The following is a 15479-nucleotide window of genomic DNA, read 5'->3' as shown; positions in this document are numbered from 1 at the left end:
CGAAATCTAAAAATGGGTGAATTACAATTGAGCGGTTCGACCTTCCATGACTGCTGATAGATTTCACACTGCCAGTAAGGAAGGGTTGGACAGGTCGTCCAAATTAGAGTGCTGGGGATTTGACCCAGGGTTCACTCCAGTGGTCATGGGATATTTCACCCAGAGGACCCAGTCTTGGCTCGTTGGCTCAGAGGACTGATTTTTGTGCTGCACTGTGGCCAGCTTGACCTAATTCCTACTTTTGAAAACACATATAAAAGAAACAGTTTGCCGTCTGGAAGTCACGTAGCTCTTACTTAAATAAACAATGTGATCATTAACGGTGTAGAACAAGTACGACTTTGGGGGTAGAATGCAAAAGATAAAATAAAAAATGGCTAGATGTGACAGCTTCTGTGCTCAGACTCTATATACGTCGCTGTACATCACATTTACGTACAAGGAAAATAAAAAATATAAACTTTTTAAATCAAAAGGCAGTTAAAAAAATTACCACAAAAATTATTCTTGCTTACTTTATAGATTATTGTTATTATTTATTAAAAAAATTGAATGTAATCAAAAATTCACTAGATAAAAAAAATTGCAGGACAACATTCATGAAAATTCAAAAGGCATCAGAGAAGTATTACAGAGTAAAAAAAAAAAATTTAAAAATTAAAACTATTTACGTTAGTCAGTTTGCTAAAGACTGAACTTACGTATGTAAAAATTAACAATTAAAGTATCTTAAATTACATAGAGTGTGCTAGCCTATAAACGGAATGCTTAAACATACACAAATTAATTTAGTGGACCTCTCGTTGGAGGTTGAAAAGGATTTCACCACTCTCGGTCATTAGTATAAATATGAAATGAGGCTAGTCACCTCGTAGGTGCTTAATTTCGGTGAAATACTTTTTTTTGAATATGCTTGATTATATTATTATTTTATTACTATATTATGTTTATTACTACTTTAACAATTTAAGAAGTGAAATTTTTATAAAGCAAATGTCTTTAAGTATAGGTTGAAACAATTATTATGATAAGGGAGGGAAGGCCTTGAAACATAGGTATATTAAAAATCATTGTTTAACTAGTACTTGCGTGTTAAACTAGTAAAGACATTCGTACCAGATAAAAAGATACTCATAACGTATAGTTCTTTGTTTACCACTAAACTTAATCCTTAAATTTAAATCATTTAGTTAACTTCTGCGAGGCAACAATAGTAAACGATAATTTAGATAATTCTCCGTCGTAAAGAAACTACGGCAGGCGGAGATAAACAAAACCTGGCGACACTACAGAGACGTCAACTTTGGTCAGCCCTAGAAGAATAGATGCTGGCGTGCGACACAGTGCGCATGGCGTGGAACGAAGAGGGGATATAACAACATGACAGCAACCACCTGGCTATCAGAAAAAAAATGAACTAATCAGTGGCTCACGTGAAACTTTACTCTCCAGGATTTACTGGACATAAATTTTAAAATCATGTCGCGGGCGATAGCCTTGCGCTAAAGAGACAAAAGGGTCCCGGGGAGAGGGACTTGGGTACCCCTGAAGAGGGTACGAATAAGCTAACGCGGCTCTGGGCGTCAGCAGGGCCACTGGAAAGGGGGGGGGGGGGGAGAACAGGCGTCGACGGCCGGTAGAGTTACAAGCGATAAGGCAGGCGCTTGCTCGTCCGGCGTCGCGCGACACCTCGCGCAAGCTTGCGTGGGCGTTGGAAGCTACGACGTTCACCGCACGTGAAAAACTACGAGAGAAAAATTAATTTAAAACATTTAAAGAAAGACAAGAAAGTAGTTTGGTGCCAGCTCCAGCTTACAATATATCATACAAAACAGGTCTAAGTACCAAAAAAAAAAAATTTAAAACTTTTCAAAAAAAAATTCCTTTTTTTTCTTTTTTTCTACGTATGCCTATTCAGGTATGCCTATAGACGAAACCATGCTCTGCTACCAATTGAAACGCCCCTCGTGTCCTTGTTATTAATATTGACAAGATGTCGACAAAACAGGCCTTGGAAGTGGCGGGCAAAAAAGAAGAATTAAGAACAAAATTTAAACATCAGAGGCGGACACGGGGTGGGTCCAAAGAAAATTTGTAAACTCCCTATCAAGACCTGGGAGTTTAGTGTGGATCGTTATTGCCTTAAGTAATAAAAATAAACAGTTACGTTTATAGGCATCCTTTTATTTAAGATCAAAGTTTGTTTGCAAGATTTTCTATTACAAGTTATAAAGAGAAAATACTTCTATCATTTAACCATTATTAAAGAGAGCTTATTTTACCTAATCATTTGCCGACCCGGGCCGCGAATGGAAAATTATTTTTCAAACACATCATTCTTAAATAAACCGTAAAGTTTTAACATTTTACAATAATCTGTAATCACCATATTAGCTTATCATTGGTTAGTTATAACCATTTCACATATACAATTTAGAGATGGCTGAAGAGACCAAAACTCTTAAACTGGTTCGAATCTGATATCTAAAATTACATTTGGAAATTTACAAAATAAAACTAAAAAAAAAAAAAAAACTTTCACTGGCACTCGCTCTCACGAACTGAAGATTTTCTGGCGGTTCGTAGCTGATGGCGAAAAGGCTGGGAGTGAGGGTTTCCACTGGCGAAACCACCAATTCAAAATTGGAGGTCGCCGGGCTTCCTTAGTTCCCCATGATGGTGTCTTTCTCTTTGGGAGGGGGGACTAGGACCCTGTCTGTGGACAGACCAAACCAAAATAAATTAGATCTGCACCACAGACAGAACAAGTTCGGGTCAGAAAACGACCGCAAGAGAGACAAAGTTCAAAGGACCGAAGAGAGAACTTACCAAAACAGGGTAGTAGTTGTTGTTAGGCACAGCCATGTTGCCTGGTCGGAAGATGGAGGGCGATGCGCGGCCGACATCGCGGTTAAAAGAAAAAAAATATATGCGGCACCAGACAAGAAATTTGGTTCGCGGAGAAACTAGGATTACTACGTAGAGGCTATACTGAGATGACTAAAATAAAAAACCAAAAGGTAAATAGGGAAACATCCCTTTTCTGATCGGACTACATCTTAGTACTGTTGCTCGGCGTCAGCTTTGATTTAACTGGACGGAGCCCGAAACACGATCAGCGGTCTACCGACGCGGTTGTTCCAGAGTGCAGAGCAAGAGACCACTCACATCCGCGCCGCGTCGCTAATTCAAAAAAAGGACTTCGTCCTAGAGGGTGGAGGGGCGTCGGAAACCTTCGGCAACTCTCGTCGTCCGGCTCGAAGTGAACTATCGTAAAAGACTTCCCTCTGTCGGAGGTGGCACGCACTAAGGTCGACCAGGGGCGAGTTGCGGTACAGTCGACTTAAAAAAAACTACTCCCTTATGAAACCAATCTATATGGAAAATAAAATTATTTCCAAAAATAAATTTAAAATTATGATAAAATTTAAAAAAAAGTGCCAAAATACCTAATTTCCGGCACAGTACATTAATAACATATATTTTTACAGTTCTCTAATGATTGGTCACAAAATCAACTGTGTGTTGTTAAAGTAATAACAAGGATTTTTTTGGAATTACAAGATTCTATGGTGAGATTCAAGCTGTATATTGATAAAAGGAACAAGAATAGATTCTTGTGTGTGTAAGCTGCCATTGGTTAAATTTTAACATTTTTATAAGTATGTCATTTAAAAGCTGCAATTACAGTAATGATTGGCACACTAAAATAAAATTAATCCTGGTACACACAAGCCTCTCTCTTGTGTAATAATTTGCACACCTTCTTGTACACCTCTTGTGTCAGACTTGTATTGTGAGAATGGCTGCTGAGTATTCTAGCCAATATTATACGAAGTATGATGTAGGAACTACAATCTTTGTTTTAGAATTACAGTTGAACAAAAGAAATTTATTCATAGAAGCACTAAGAAATAAGTATAACATTTATTTCAAAACACACGCTCATTTATTCCATTCCAAGATAAAAAAAAGTATAAATAAAATCATTTTTAGTACTAAATTTGACTCAAGCCAATAATAATAAACACATCTTTCTTGGATACTAGCTAGAATTGTAATTAATGCACCCTTTGTTCACTTTTGTTCACTTCTGTTCACTTTTGTTCACTTCTGTTCACAAGAAAGATTGATGTGTACTGAGCTTTAGATCACTATGCCATGTCACAACTGCACAGTAATCATGAAATTAATAATTATAAATAATGCAATAACTGACTTCATAAATTATTAAGTATAATCTAATATAAATATACCTACTTATTCAAGTATATATAATATATATTTTCAAGATTGTAAATATCTTGGTATTAATTTTTTGGAAATTTTTTCTGTGTTTATGTTTTATAACATCTTGATCTTCATTACATCGGTGGAAATAAATTTGTCTTCTTTGGAGCACATTTTCCACACAGATCTCCAAGCAAACTGGAAGCCTTTACTATTGACATTTCTCCAAGTTAATATGTTGTATTATTTTGTCAATAGTGAACATCAAATTGATTTCTTTGTGACCGCAATTTTGTCAGTAATTTATAACCCATCATCTAATTTAATTATTCTTTGAAGATAATGAAGAATAGGTACTTAAGGTAATTTAGTCTGATGTCGTCGGGCTCTTGGTGCCCCTCGGGACACAGGCTAGGCCGTTACAACGCTCAGTTCCTCCCCCCTTCCTCCCTCCATCGTCAGCAAAGTGTACACACTTCAATGAAATGTGTGACTAAGTGAAAGTGTGCAACGGTCTTCTGACAGCTTCAAGAAAGATAAATTGTAACAGTTAATTAGCTTATTGTGTTATTTTCCACAGCTGACATATTATATACAGTGTTAATTAATGTGTGTGTAGTTTAGTAATCTCAGTGTTTCTTTGCCGCTGAAAACACTGCATGTAATCATGTCAGGACCCTGTAATGTTGCACACTGGCCTAAAGCCACTCTTCCTGCTACACTGTGTGTCTCTCCCAGGAGCTCATGGTAGCAAGACATTGTATGGCACCGCACAACTCTTAGCAATCGCCTTATTCATACCGTTAGGTAGCTCCACATTTTTGCATTGTTTAGTTTTAGTCTTTTTATTTATTCATCTTAGTAATAATGCCTCTTCTAGTGGCTTGTGGGCATTTGTCAATATAAGAAGTGTTTCAGCTTTAATTAATTTGCGTAGTACTGAGCCTGTTTGGGTCACTATTGAATCAACACAACTGTGCATAATTACTTCACAAAGTGATGAGCCCCACGTGAGTACAGCTCAGGTTAGATAAGTACAGCACATTGCCTACAATTAAGACTAGTTATTTTTAAATTTGTTCTTATTGTGTAATTGCGTCTCAAAGGCAGGCGGTCGGGGAGTTTTTTTTTTACGAGATTCAGTTCCTCCTGTGTCCTCCTGTGCCACGTGATCAGGCCCCTCCAGAGATTCATGTAATACCGTGAGTTCATGCATGGCCCTTTGCCATTAACGTCAACTGGCAACTGACCTGACACCATTCATCCAAAAACAGGGCAGCACCTCACCCACTAGAGGCCTCACTTCCATCCTTCCCAGTGCTTCATTTCTCCATGCAAACTCCCCAGGACACCCAGGAGGCAACAAGTTATTTAAGGATTTACACTCCACAAACTATTTACAAAGCTCTTAAGTGTGATGGTGAAATGTACTTTGTCTGTAAGTTTTCAAATTAACCTTATTTGGATGTATGTGGATTGAAAGTTCTAGGGTTGTATTCCAAGATGTTTGGGTAAGGTAGCGAATAAGCACTGCCTTGTTGAGATACAACTGTAACCTTACCTCAGACATATTCCAGTACACGTTCAAATGAATCCCAGGAAGGAAACCAGTTAGAAACTGTTTTAATAAACATTGGCCTGCACGAGGATAGAAACTGGTCTCAATGCATTCTAGCAGACATTTTGCAACCATTGATATAATTGTTACAGCAAAAGTACCATCGCACAAAAATAGAAGTCTTTCTAATTTTCTCAAGTACTTTTAAAGTTGGCGACTATTTATTGCTATGACCATTAAAGAGTACAAAATGTATTCCAGGATATTTTTGCTGTAATAAAGTTTCATTTTGCACACCAACACACTAGGTACATCACCTGATGTTCTCAAAAATCGCTACAAACGAGTTAATGGCACCAGACACAGGTCTCAATCTGGACGAAATCAACAAAAAAATGAACTTTGCGCATGTGCGAAATTTGGGCACAGAATGGCAACGGATAGGACACCAAAATCCATGCCCTAAAAGTAAGGCACTGGCTATGTCGTATTGTGCACTAGGAATACAGTTTAATGTACAGATGTAGCATATTCAACACCTAAATTTATTGGAATACCGGTCCTAAAGTTTAATTAATTTTTGTAAATGTAAATAAAAAAGGCTGGCAGAAAAAGCTGGAGTTAGTATGTGTAGGTGTACGTAAGTAATAAATACTGAAATGGAAAATAAAAAAAATGCACTATTCCTATGGACAACCTCGTTATCAATTTAATACAAGTTCTTGGACATACATCATTGCAGTTGGCAATGCAATGCACTGCAATGGCTTGTATGTCCAAGAAATTGTATTAAATCAAAATTCCCCATTGCATGAATCATCTAAAGAACAAACCTTATTATAGCTGGATGTAAATTTCCTTTCCTGCATACTGTTTTTCCTTACCAATCTACAAATTTATTTCCCTGAATGTTGATTTTCACACAAAAAAGTAGATTGAGCTACTCTGTTTTTGGTACTTTTGCTTGAATCAAAATGAGAAAGCATAAATGCCCTTATTCACATGTGAATTATACTCTGGAGTTTAAACGTTTAGACATGTATGACTTTTTCCTACATATTGACAGCTCATTTTATCAGAATACTATATGAGACATTATTGGGAATTGATGCACATCCTCTATAAATTTGTAACTTTAGTAAGTTAATACTGCACATTAGAACTAGCATTTATGTTTTGAGGAAAGGTGTGAAATATTTGATTAATATTTTTTTAAAAATCTCCTAGCAATTAATTGCGTTGATAACTCTTTTTTATCTTCCAGAAGTACATACTACGTTTGTGGATTGATTTTTTTTTTACACTTTGTCCTTATGAGTTTATTGGAGACCGATAAACACTTAACAAGTCAAGGAAATCGTGGTAGAAGTAGGTCATGGCCTGTCGTAAGGAACTATCCTAGCATTTTCCTAGAGTGAAAAACTGGAATCGGGTGGATGAGCTGGGTTTTGAACCAGAGTCCTAAATGCAACAAACATTTTACAGTTGCATCACATCGCTCAGTTTAGTTGATTCGAGAGAGGCAAGCCACCAACAGTATACATGTATAAAGCAGAAATTGGCTGTTAGTGAACTGTTTTAAATACAGCCTAACAAAACTGTCTGGTGCAGAGCAAGGTGGCATGCTGGTAAGACACTGGTCTTGCATTCCATAGAACCCATGTTCGAATTCCGTTCCCCGCCATCCCGTGTTTGGTTTTCCTTAGTTTCTCTAAATCACTCCTGGTAAATCCTGGAATGGTTCCTGACAATGGTACCTGACAATGGTACCTAACCCACTCCTTCTCCAACATCCCTAACGTTCGTTGAGTGTTACCTTCTCTAATGATATCTTAGTCGAAAAGACGTTAATTACATCTTAAAATAAAAAAAAAATTAAATTACCACCATAATGCATATAACTGCTGGCTTACGTGCATTTTTATTTTTACCTTGTGGAATCTATCATAAGCCACTTCTGGCAAGAGACTATCAGTCCTACGAAAATATTTCCTTTGTGAAGTTTTTTTTAAGAGGCCGTGTCACAAATTTGCGCTCCTATCTATATCAATGTTATTTTAAAAGGCAGTTTTTCTCAAAGTCTATAAGAGGTAGGGGCCAGAAATTTTGCCTACTGAAAGTATACAATACATTTAACATAACCGCTTTTTTCAAATTTAGTTATCATATCATATATTATTTCTGTGATGAAAAAAATATAATCAATATTTTGATTTGTCCAGATACAGTGAAATTTCGTTTATATTTATAATTATTTAGCAAAAACTGAAAAGGCCATTGAAATGTATTGTACATTACCTTCCGATCAGTGTCTTCATGATCATGATGGGTTTAAAAACCTGGTTGTAATCAAGTCTTTAACTATTTCATGACAACATTTATACTTAATAATTTGGAGATAGGCCTTTTCTATCCTAAGCCCCTGAGCTTTTACTATCTGGTCTGGCGACCGACCTGACACTCTTCAACCACCCCAAGGGTCTCCGATTGCACATCCTATAAAAAAAAAGCTGTTCGTTCATTTGTTTTTGTGTCACAGACTTCACACATTTATGCCAAGGGAATATTCCGCTGATGTGACGCCATACGAATGTATTATTCGCGACCATACAACTTTTTTGTTTGTCATCGGGAAGAAATGTTCATTTTGAATTGAGCATTTTTAAATGTCAGCGTAGAATATGCTTATCTGCCCATTTTGTTTCTTCCCATAATAATGAGTAAAGTTAACATTGTCATAGACATTTTATTATATTCGTTTGCCGTCCAAGTAAAACGGTCACACTATATCGCACGTAAATATATATTTTACTAATTTGTTAGTTGTCATTTTATTTAAGTTACAAATAACAGTATTCAAAAACTATTACTTAATAGTCCAGAAAAGAGATTGAGTTATTATTCATTTAATAGGGGTTTAAAATATGGTACTACATACATATTATATATATTATACATATTATATATATTATACATATATTATCTTGTTGTCTTCTTTGTAACTTTACTGGAAGAATGGCATTTGGTATGTATGTTAACTCACAATGAAAATACTTCAGAAGTACTCAACAGTGAACAACCTAGGCCCTATACTAATTTCATTATGTTCATGGAAATATAATTGAAATTACTAATAATGAACGGTATGTGTTTCATGTAGAGATATCGTACGAACTGTATGTGGTACAGACCAACATTTGCTAAGGCTCTGAAAATACTTAATTTCAGTTAATGTGTGGAGAATATTAAAAGTTAGAAATAATGATATATATAAAACAATGCAAAGTTATCAGCATAAAAATAGAAGTTATTTTTACGTAGCGCCTATTGGAATGAATATTTTGTGTTGAATTATGTGGCATGATTAATATTCTCTTATGGTATGTGTGTTTTGTTAAAATCTTATAAAACATAACTTACTGTTGAATGATTTTCATTTTTTTTATGATCTTATTTAAACAAGTTTTAATTATATTACACATGTCTATTTTAAAAGCATTTTAATGTATACTTATAGAATTGTAATAGGCTTTATAAGGACTCTCAAAATGCATGTGAGTATCTATAATTATCTACATCACCATTATGGCCGTTTCACAAGATCAAATATTTATTGAATTCAATCAGTTGCATTCATTGTACATGATTTTCAATTTGTACATTGAATTCAATACAAATTGAAGATGTTATTCAACTAAGCTTATTAACTTATAAGTATTTTGTTTGTCCAGTACATAAAAGTAAAAGATTCTTTATTATTTAAATAATGAGCATCTATAAGCAATAACGTTTTCTAAATATTTACATAAACATAATGAAATCTAATTTTTCAATACTTTATATCTACGATCACATCAACGGCAGTATTATGTAATCAATGAGGTAATGAAATATCTTTAAAAGATATTTTCTCCTCTGTAAAGTAAATTTGTGATACAGCCCTCTTAATGTTAGTCTAGTGAGTTATTTCGTCTTCTAATATGCTACAGCAATATATAAAACTAAGTTTTGTTAGTGTTTTAGTCTTTTGTAATGTTAAAGTGTAATGTAATCAATTAATTTTTTTTGTAAATTCTTATTCATAAAGATAAATATCATAATAAGATAAATAGTAATATTTGTAAATTTAGAATTCTTTGAAACAATATCGATAAGAGGTTCTCCTACCTCTGTTAAACTGTATGATGGTGCATTGTAAAAAATTAGGTAGTCTGACTTAAGTGAGATTGTATTTAGATTGTGTGTAATGCATATGCAATATCTAAGCATAAGAATTTAGGTATTATCCTTTTAAAACGTTACACTATGAATTTCGTACACTTTTTAATGTCAACTAACATTATTTTTCACGGAATATTACATCCAGATAAAGAATAATTACCAATGTTTGAAGATTAATTATATTCCGATACATTTAAAGTATTAAAATTTTTAGATACGACTCATACTACAGTTGTAAATGTGAGATTTCTTGATTCTGAATCCCTGCATCCGCAATTTCCTAGTGAGCCGCCGGTCAGATTGTCATCCTCTCAGATTGTCGAGGAACCAGATACATTTTTCGTCGAGTAATCTGGCGGTATAGTAGCTTTATCACGCGCTGAGGTTACAGTTACTTCGGTTGAATAAGCCACTAAATCTCACTGTTAAAAGAGAGAACTTCTAGACCAGAATATTGGAAATAAAAATTTACTGACACGGCCTCTTAAGAGAATGTTGTTTATATGTTTAAAGTAAGACACTTCACCTTAACTTTACATTTAAGTAGATTTATTGGAGTCGCAGAGAGGATATGACACAACATGTGAGAAGTAGTTTGTGATGCCTAGAATTGGAAAAATAACCAGGACACAATGAAGAGATGCCAGCGTTCCATTACATTCCAGACACTTGGTTGATAACATGCTTTCATTTGCATCTGTGTATTTAGTGTTGTCGTCATCCTCTGCAGCTGGGCAGTGGCTGCGGGCGTGTGTAGGGGGTAATTTGGCACCCTGTGCACAGATGGGGACTGGCCCCCGGACAAGCCCCCAGTGTTCCCTCACCCCCCACCCGTGCCGCTGCCGGGGCTGTACAACGGGGTCCCGGACGCACGCAACAAGCAGAAGCTGTCGGCCATTGAGCTGGCGCTGTACAACATGGCTGCCATGCTGGCAGGGGTGGCCTCCGGCTACGACGTGCGTCTCTCCAACGTGATGCCTGTACACCCTCGGCTGCACCCTGGCAGGTAACTCCTTGCACCCGGCTCGGTGCGGCCCGCTAATTCAGAGTGTGTTTTATTGGGTCTAAGGTAAAGGTGGTTTGGGTGCTCAGCGGAGTCTCGTGCAGAACTTACTAATACAACAAAAATTAACAAATTTCAATGCGTGTGTTCATATCCGTATTTGATGTAGTGACTAAAGGAAATTATTGCCTAATCTGTTTTGATTTTCAAATAGTTGTTTTTCAGTTAGCTGAAAGTCATGTTCAAAGTTGGTATTTTAATAATTTAAAAAATACATTAGTCTCTTGAATCATCACCGTATCTCAAATAGTATTGTTACGAATAAAGTGGGGAAAACTGGGTTCCTAAGGGATAGCCCAATTAAGTTTTATTACATTTTTATTAATTACTAATAAATAATTGTACTTAATAATGTCTGATCACCAATCACTTGCACTTAAAAATGTTTATTCGCCAGTCACTCAATGTCTGTCAAGTTCCACAGTTCGCACTTCTCACTGGAGCTAGGCTCAACAGTGATTCACCCCTTACCTCGCGCCTGTCCTCACACACACAGCCTCGCGCCACTCAGTCGCACTCCCACGGTCCTGTCGCTCCTCGTTGCGCCGCTCTCGAAGGGGTCTCTCGCCCTCTTCGCCAATGTCGCACTTCCCACTTAAGCCAGCGTCGTCGCTTATATCCTCATGGTGTCCTTCTCGAAGAGACAAGAGTGGCTGTGACATGTCGCATCATCCCAGGCCGACCCGATGCCCGAAAAGTCCAGAAAGACTGCATTTGTTCGCGCCACTCCGCTTGGCGGACTTGGGAAACCCGCAGAATCCTAGGCTGCTTAAAGTGTCATTGACAATAATCCGAGGCGGGATAGTGAGCAGGGAGCAGAGGGGGATTGTTAGCCTGGCCAGACTCGCTGGAAGGCCCGCTCAGGTACCTGGCACATGTCATGGCCTTTCCTCCTAGCACGCGTGTAACAGATTCAAGAAATTGTTTTCTGTTATAGGTATTAAACTGTATGTTTTGGAAAATGAAAGAAGTTAAAACTGGTGTTTTAAGAATAAATTTTTACTAATTTTTTTTTTAAAGTAGGTACCATAGAGAAATGTATTAAACTTTTAGCTTATTATTTACACCTTAAACTGCGTCACCATTCATTCTCATAGGTTGTACGATGAAAAGACTGCACCGCAGTTCAGAATCTTATGCTAGAACCATCACACTTATAATTTTACCAGACTATCACCAATACCTTTAGGCATTACTATAATGTTGAGAATCTGGAATTACATAAGTTGATTTCATATAATCAAAATCCATATTTTTGTTACATTTGCTATCTGTTTTTTATTTCTCTGTTTACATTTTCTACAATGATTATTAAGTCCTATTCTTGCTATTTATATTTTGTCTTTTCGATGCTGCAAGTATTCCAGTCATATAACTAACTGGTTCAGCCGGATTTTTGTTTTCATGTTTTTATTTTAGCGTAACATTAGCTGTTAAATCTGGGCATCTCTCTCTTTGCACATCCTTGCTCTCTTGTCTCTTTCTCGAGACTTGCCTGATGTGTGCCAACCCGTACTCAACCCCGAGTTCTCTCCTGCCAGATGTCGAGGTCACACAGCGGGAAAAGAGATTTGGAAGGATTAGCCAGAAGTGCTGGTTTGCAGTCAGTCTCATCACACATGATCATTGCACACAACCCAAACAGGTGTCTTTCTATAGTCCATTCTCTGGGTTTTTCATGTAATATTTCTTCTGTCACATTTCATTGTCATTCATGTTTCATTTTTTCAAGATTTCAACCATCTTTTGGACATTCTTGTATTAACCCGGAAAATGGTTATTTCAGTATTTGATAGTAACTTCATAGTCCTAGACTCATTGCAGTTCAGTTCATTATCAACTAGAAGAAAGATCTTAGATGCCATATTTGTTTTCAATTGTTATAATGGCAATCTTATATGTCCTCATATATTTGATGTTACTGGCTTTAAAAATCCTTCATTTAATAGCCGTAACCCACCATTTTTGTGCACACTCTTAAATACAAATGATATTATATATAGACTTGTTAACAATTTCAATATTTATGTTAATCACTTACAACCTACCAGAGAGAAAAAACTTGTTAAAAAAAAATATTTTTTCGGCATCCAAAGATTAATCATCTTTATGCTCTAATGTTTTTCCCTAAATTATTTAAAACTAGATATATTAATATAAAATTTTATATCAATCTATGGATACTAACAGTAATTATCTTCATAATATTATATGTTCTGTACTTAACTTAGTTACATGTAGTATATTCCATGGTGTTTTAATGCATTATATTTCCTTTTGTATTATCTTTTACTTTATGCTTCAATTATTCACACTAGATATATAACTTCAGATTGTGTGTCTGTTGTATGTGTCAATGTTTTAATTCATTTTGTTTTTTATTTGTTAATTGTCTTTTTTTTTTTGTGTTTGTTTTTATGTATGGTGGCTTCCTCCCTGGCTAATCGCTGTTGGTAGTCATCTCACAACATTAATAAATAAATAAGTAAATAAAATAAATAAATAATCACCGTATCTACAACTCTCGCTGGTCTGTAAAATTCCGTCCCCTCTGTAGAGTAGTTGACTTTAGAGGTGGGTCGAAAAGTATCAACCTGATACTTTGGCACTGATACGCACCTGTATCAGGAACGGCAAACGAGTACACTTGAAAAGTATCAAGTACTTTAGTATCAGTTCAGAATTCGCCTGGAACAACACCACGGCCAATGTGCGCGTGCGCAGAACCCGATCGCAGAATATGACGGTCACTTGGGCGGAGCTTGTGAAAGGGGGGGGAGCAGGAACGACGAATAAGGGATAAAGAAGGGAAATAATGTAGGGGAGGAAGCGCAGGGGAAGGCGTTGAAGGAGAGGCGCAAAGCGAAATTCTTACGAGTCGTTTGGTTATTGTTCCACATCAAAGTAAGCTCAGTGCGCAGTGCGTGCACAGTCTCGTTCAATAATAAAACTAATGAAATTTTAATATTAAAAAGTACATTAATACAATATATAATATTTATATTTGTGCACCTAACAGCTATGAAAATGCAAATAAATTCTCAGTTGACACTAATAACAGATGTAATCAACAGATGGACTTTTTTTCCGAAAACAATTAGTAACTAGTGTTTTCATACATTAAAAGATTACGATTTTATCAAAAATTAAAAATAAAAAAAACAGATATGTACATTAGTGAGCATACTATATCAATGTTTACGTTTAAAATGTTTCTTCAGATTAGTAGATGATGATTTATAACTCAGTTTTTGTTTACACAAATTACAATTAGCAAACTCATTATTTTCCGTAAAAAAATTCCACACAAATGAAGTCTTTTTCCTGCACTTATCCATTCCTTATTTCACTATAAAGATACTAACTACAAAGCATGACAGCCCGCAACAATGTACATGGTGGTAATTAATACACGGCCAGGACGAACTGCAGTGAATGTTGAACTGATTGATACTGGCTGTATCAGGCGGGCATGAGAGTAACAGAGGTAGAGAATTACCGGGCGTGATATATAATGTATCAGAGACACCGATACCTTTTTATGCTGGTGATGATGGCACGGAGGATGTGTACCCTGTAACGAGAATGCTGATACCTTGTCGCTCCCTGGGACCGCTACTGCTCTGATACAAAAGTATCAGAGACTTGTAACTAGGTCCATTACTGTATCAGTATCAGGTTGGAACAGATACCGAAAATTGCTGTAACAACCCACCTCTAGTTGACTTGCTCTCCTCGCAGCGCAAGGACTGGGTGGGTGAGTGGCGGCGCGCGTGTTGCAGGCAAGAGGAGGAGCAGGAGGAGCGACGCTGGTGGTTCCACGCGGACGGCAGCTCCCCGAGCGGCGGCCAGTCGAACCGCAGCTCCTACCTCGGGCCCGACTACGAGTTCACCAGCACGTCGGGCTACCCCCACAACACCTACCACGGACCAGCGCGCCACTACCGCCCGCTCATCGGCGCACTGGAGGGTGACAAGCCCCTCAGGTTCACAGACTCCCCGCAGCACGCCTCCCCTCGCCGCAAGTCTTCCAGCACCAGCAACGAGATGCCAGAGGTCTGTTGCTCCTACATGCCTCGTCTTCACCACTCTCAGCTTGATACCGTTAGTGATGTGTTCCCGTTTGTTTTCTCGTCTTCGTTACCCTTGGCTTAAAACTATTAAGGAACAATTGTGCCAGTATGACATCAGGCACGCGTTGTTAATTTTGGTTTACAATGATAACATTTATGTTAACCATGCTGTCAGTTAGAATATACGTTGGCCTGTCAAATATTTTTAAAGACAGTTATTACAATTTTTTTTAATATTTTTCAGTTTCAAATACATCTTTGTTTTATTGTTTGAATTTTTTAAGCATGGTAATGTAAGAAACCATTCAAGTATATTATTGACAAATTGAGGAAA

General features: G+C 36.8%; 1 protein-coding gene across 1 annotated transcript in view; it reads left to right on the top strand.

Annotated features, from left to right (window-relative positions):
* Nucleotides 1-15479, top strand: part of LOC134533060 (mitogen-activated protein kinase kinase kinase 11-like) — a 141663-nt gene that overhangs the window by 114577 nt on the left and 11607 nt on the right. The window contains exons 8-9 of the mRNA XM_063370257.1: nt 10793-11015; nt 14855-15128. Of these exons, the coding sequence (XP_063226327.1) occupies nt 10793-11015; nt 14855-15128 (497 nt within the window). The remainder of the gene's footprint in view (nt 1-10792; nt 11016-14854; nt 15129-15479) is intronic.

Source organism: Bacillus rossius, chromosome 6 (assembly GCF_032445375.1).
Source record: "Bacillus rossius redtenbacheri isolate Brsri chromosome 6, Brsri_v3, whole genome shotgun sequence".
Taxonomy (NCBI): Eukaryota; Metazoa; Arthropoda; class Insecta; order Phasmatodea; family Bacillidae; genus Bacillus; species Bacillus rossius.
This window is presented reverse-complemented; position numbering and strand designations above follow the sequence as displayed.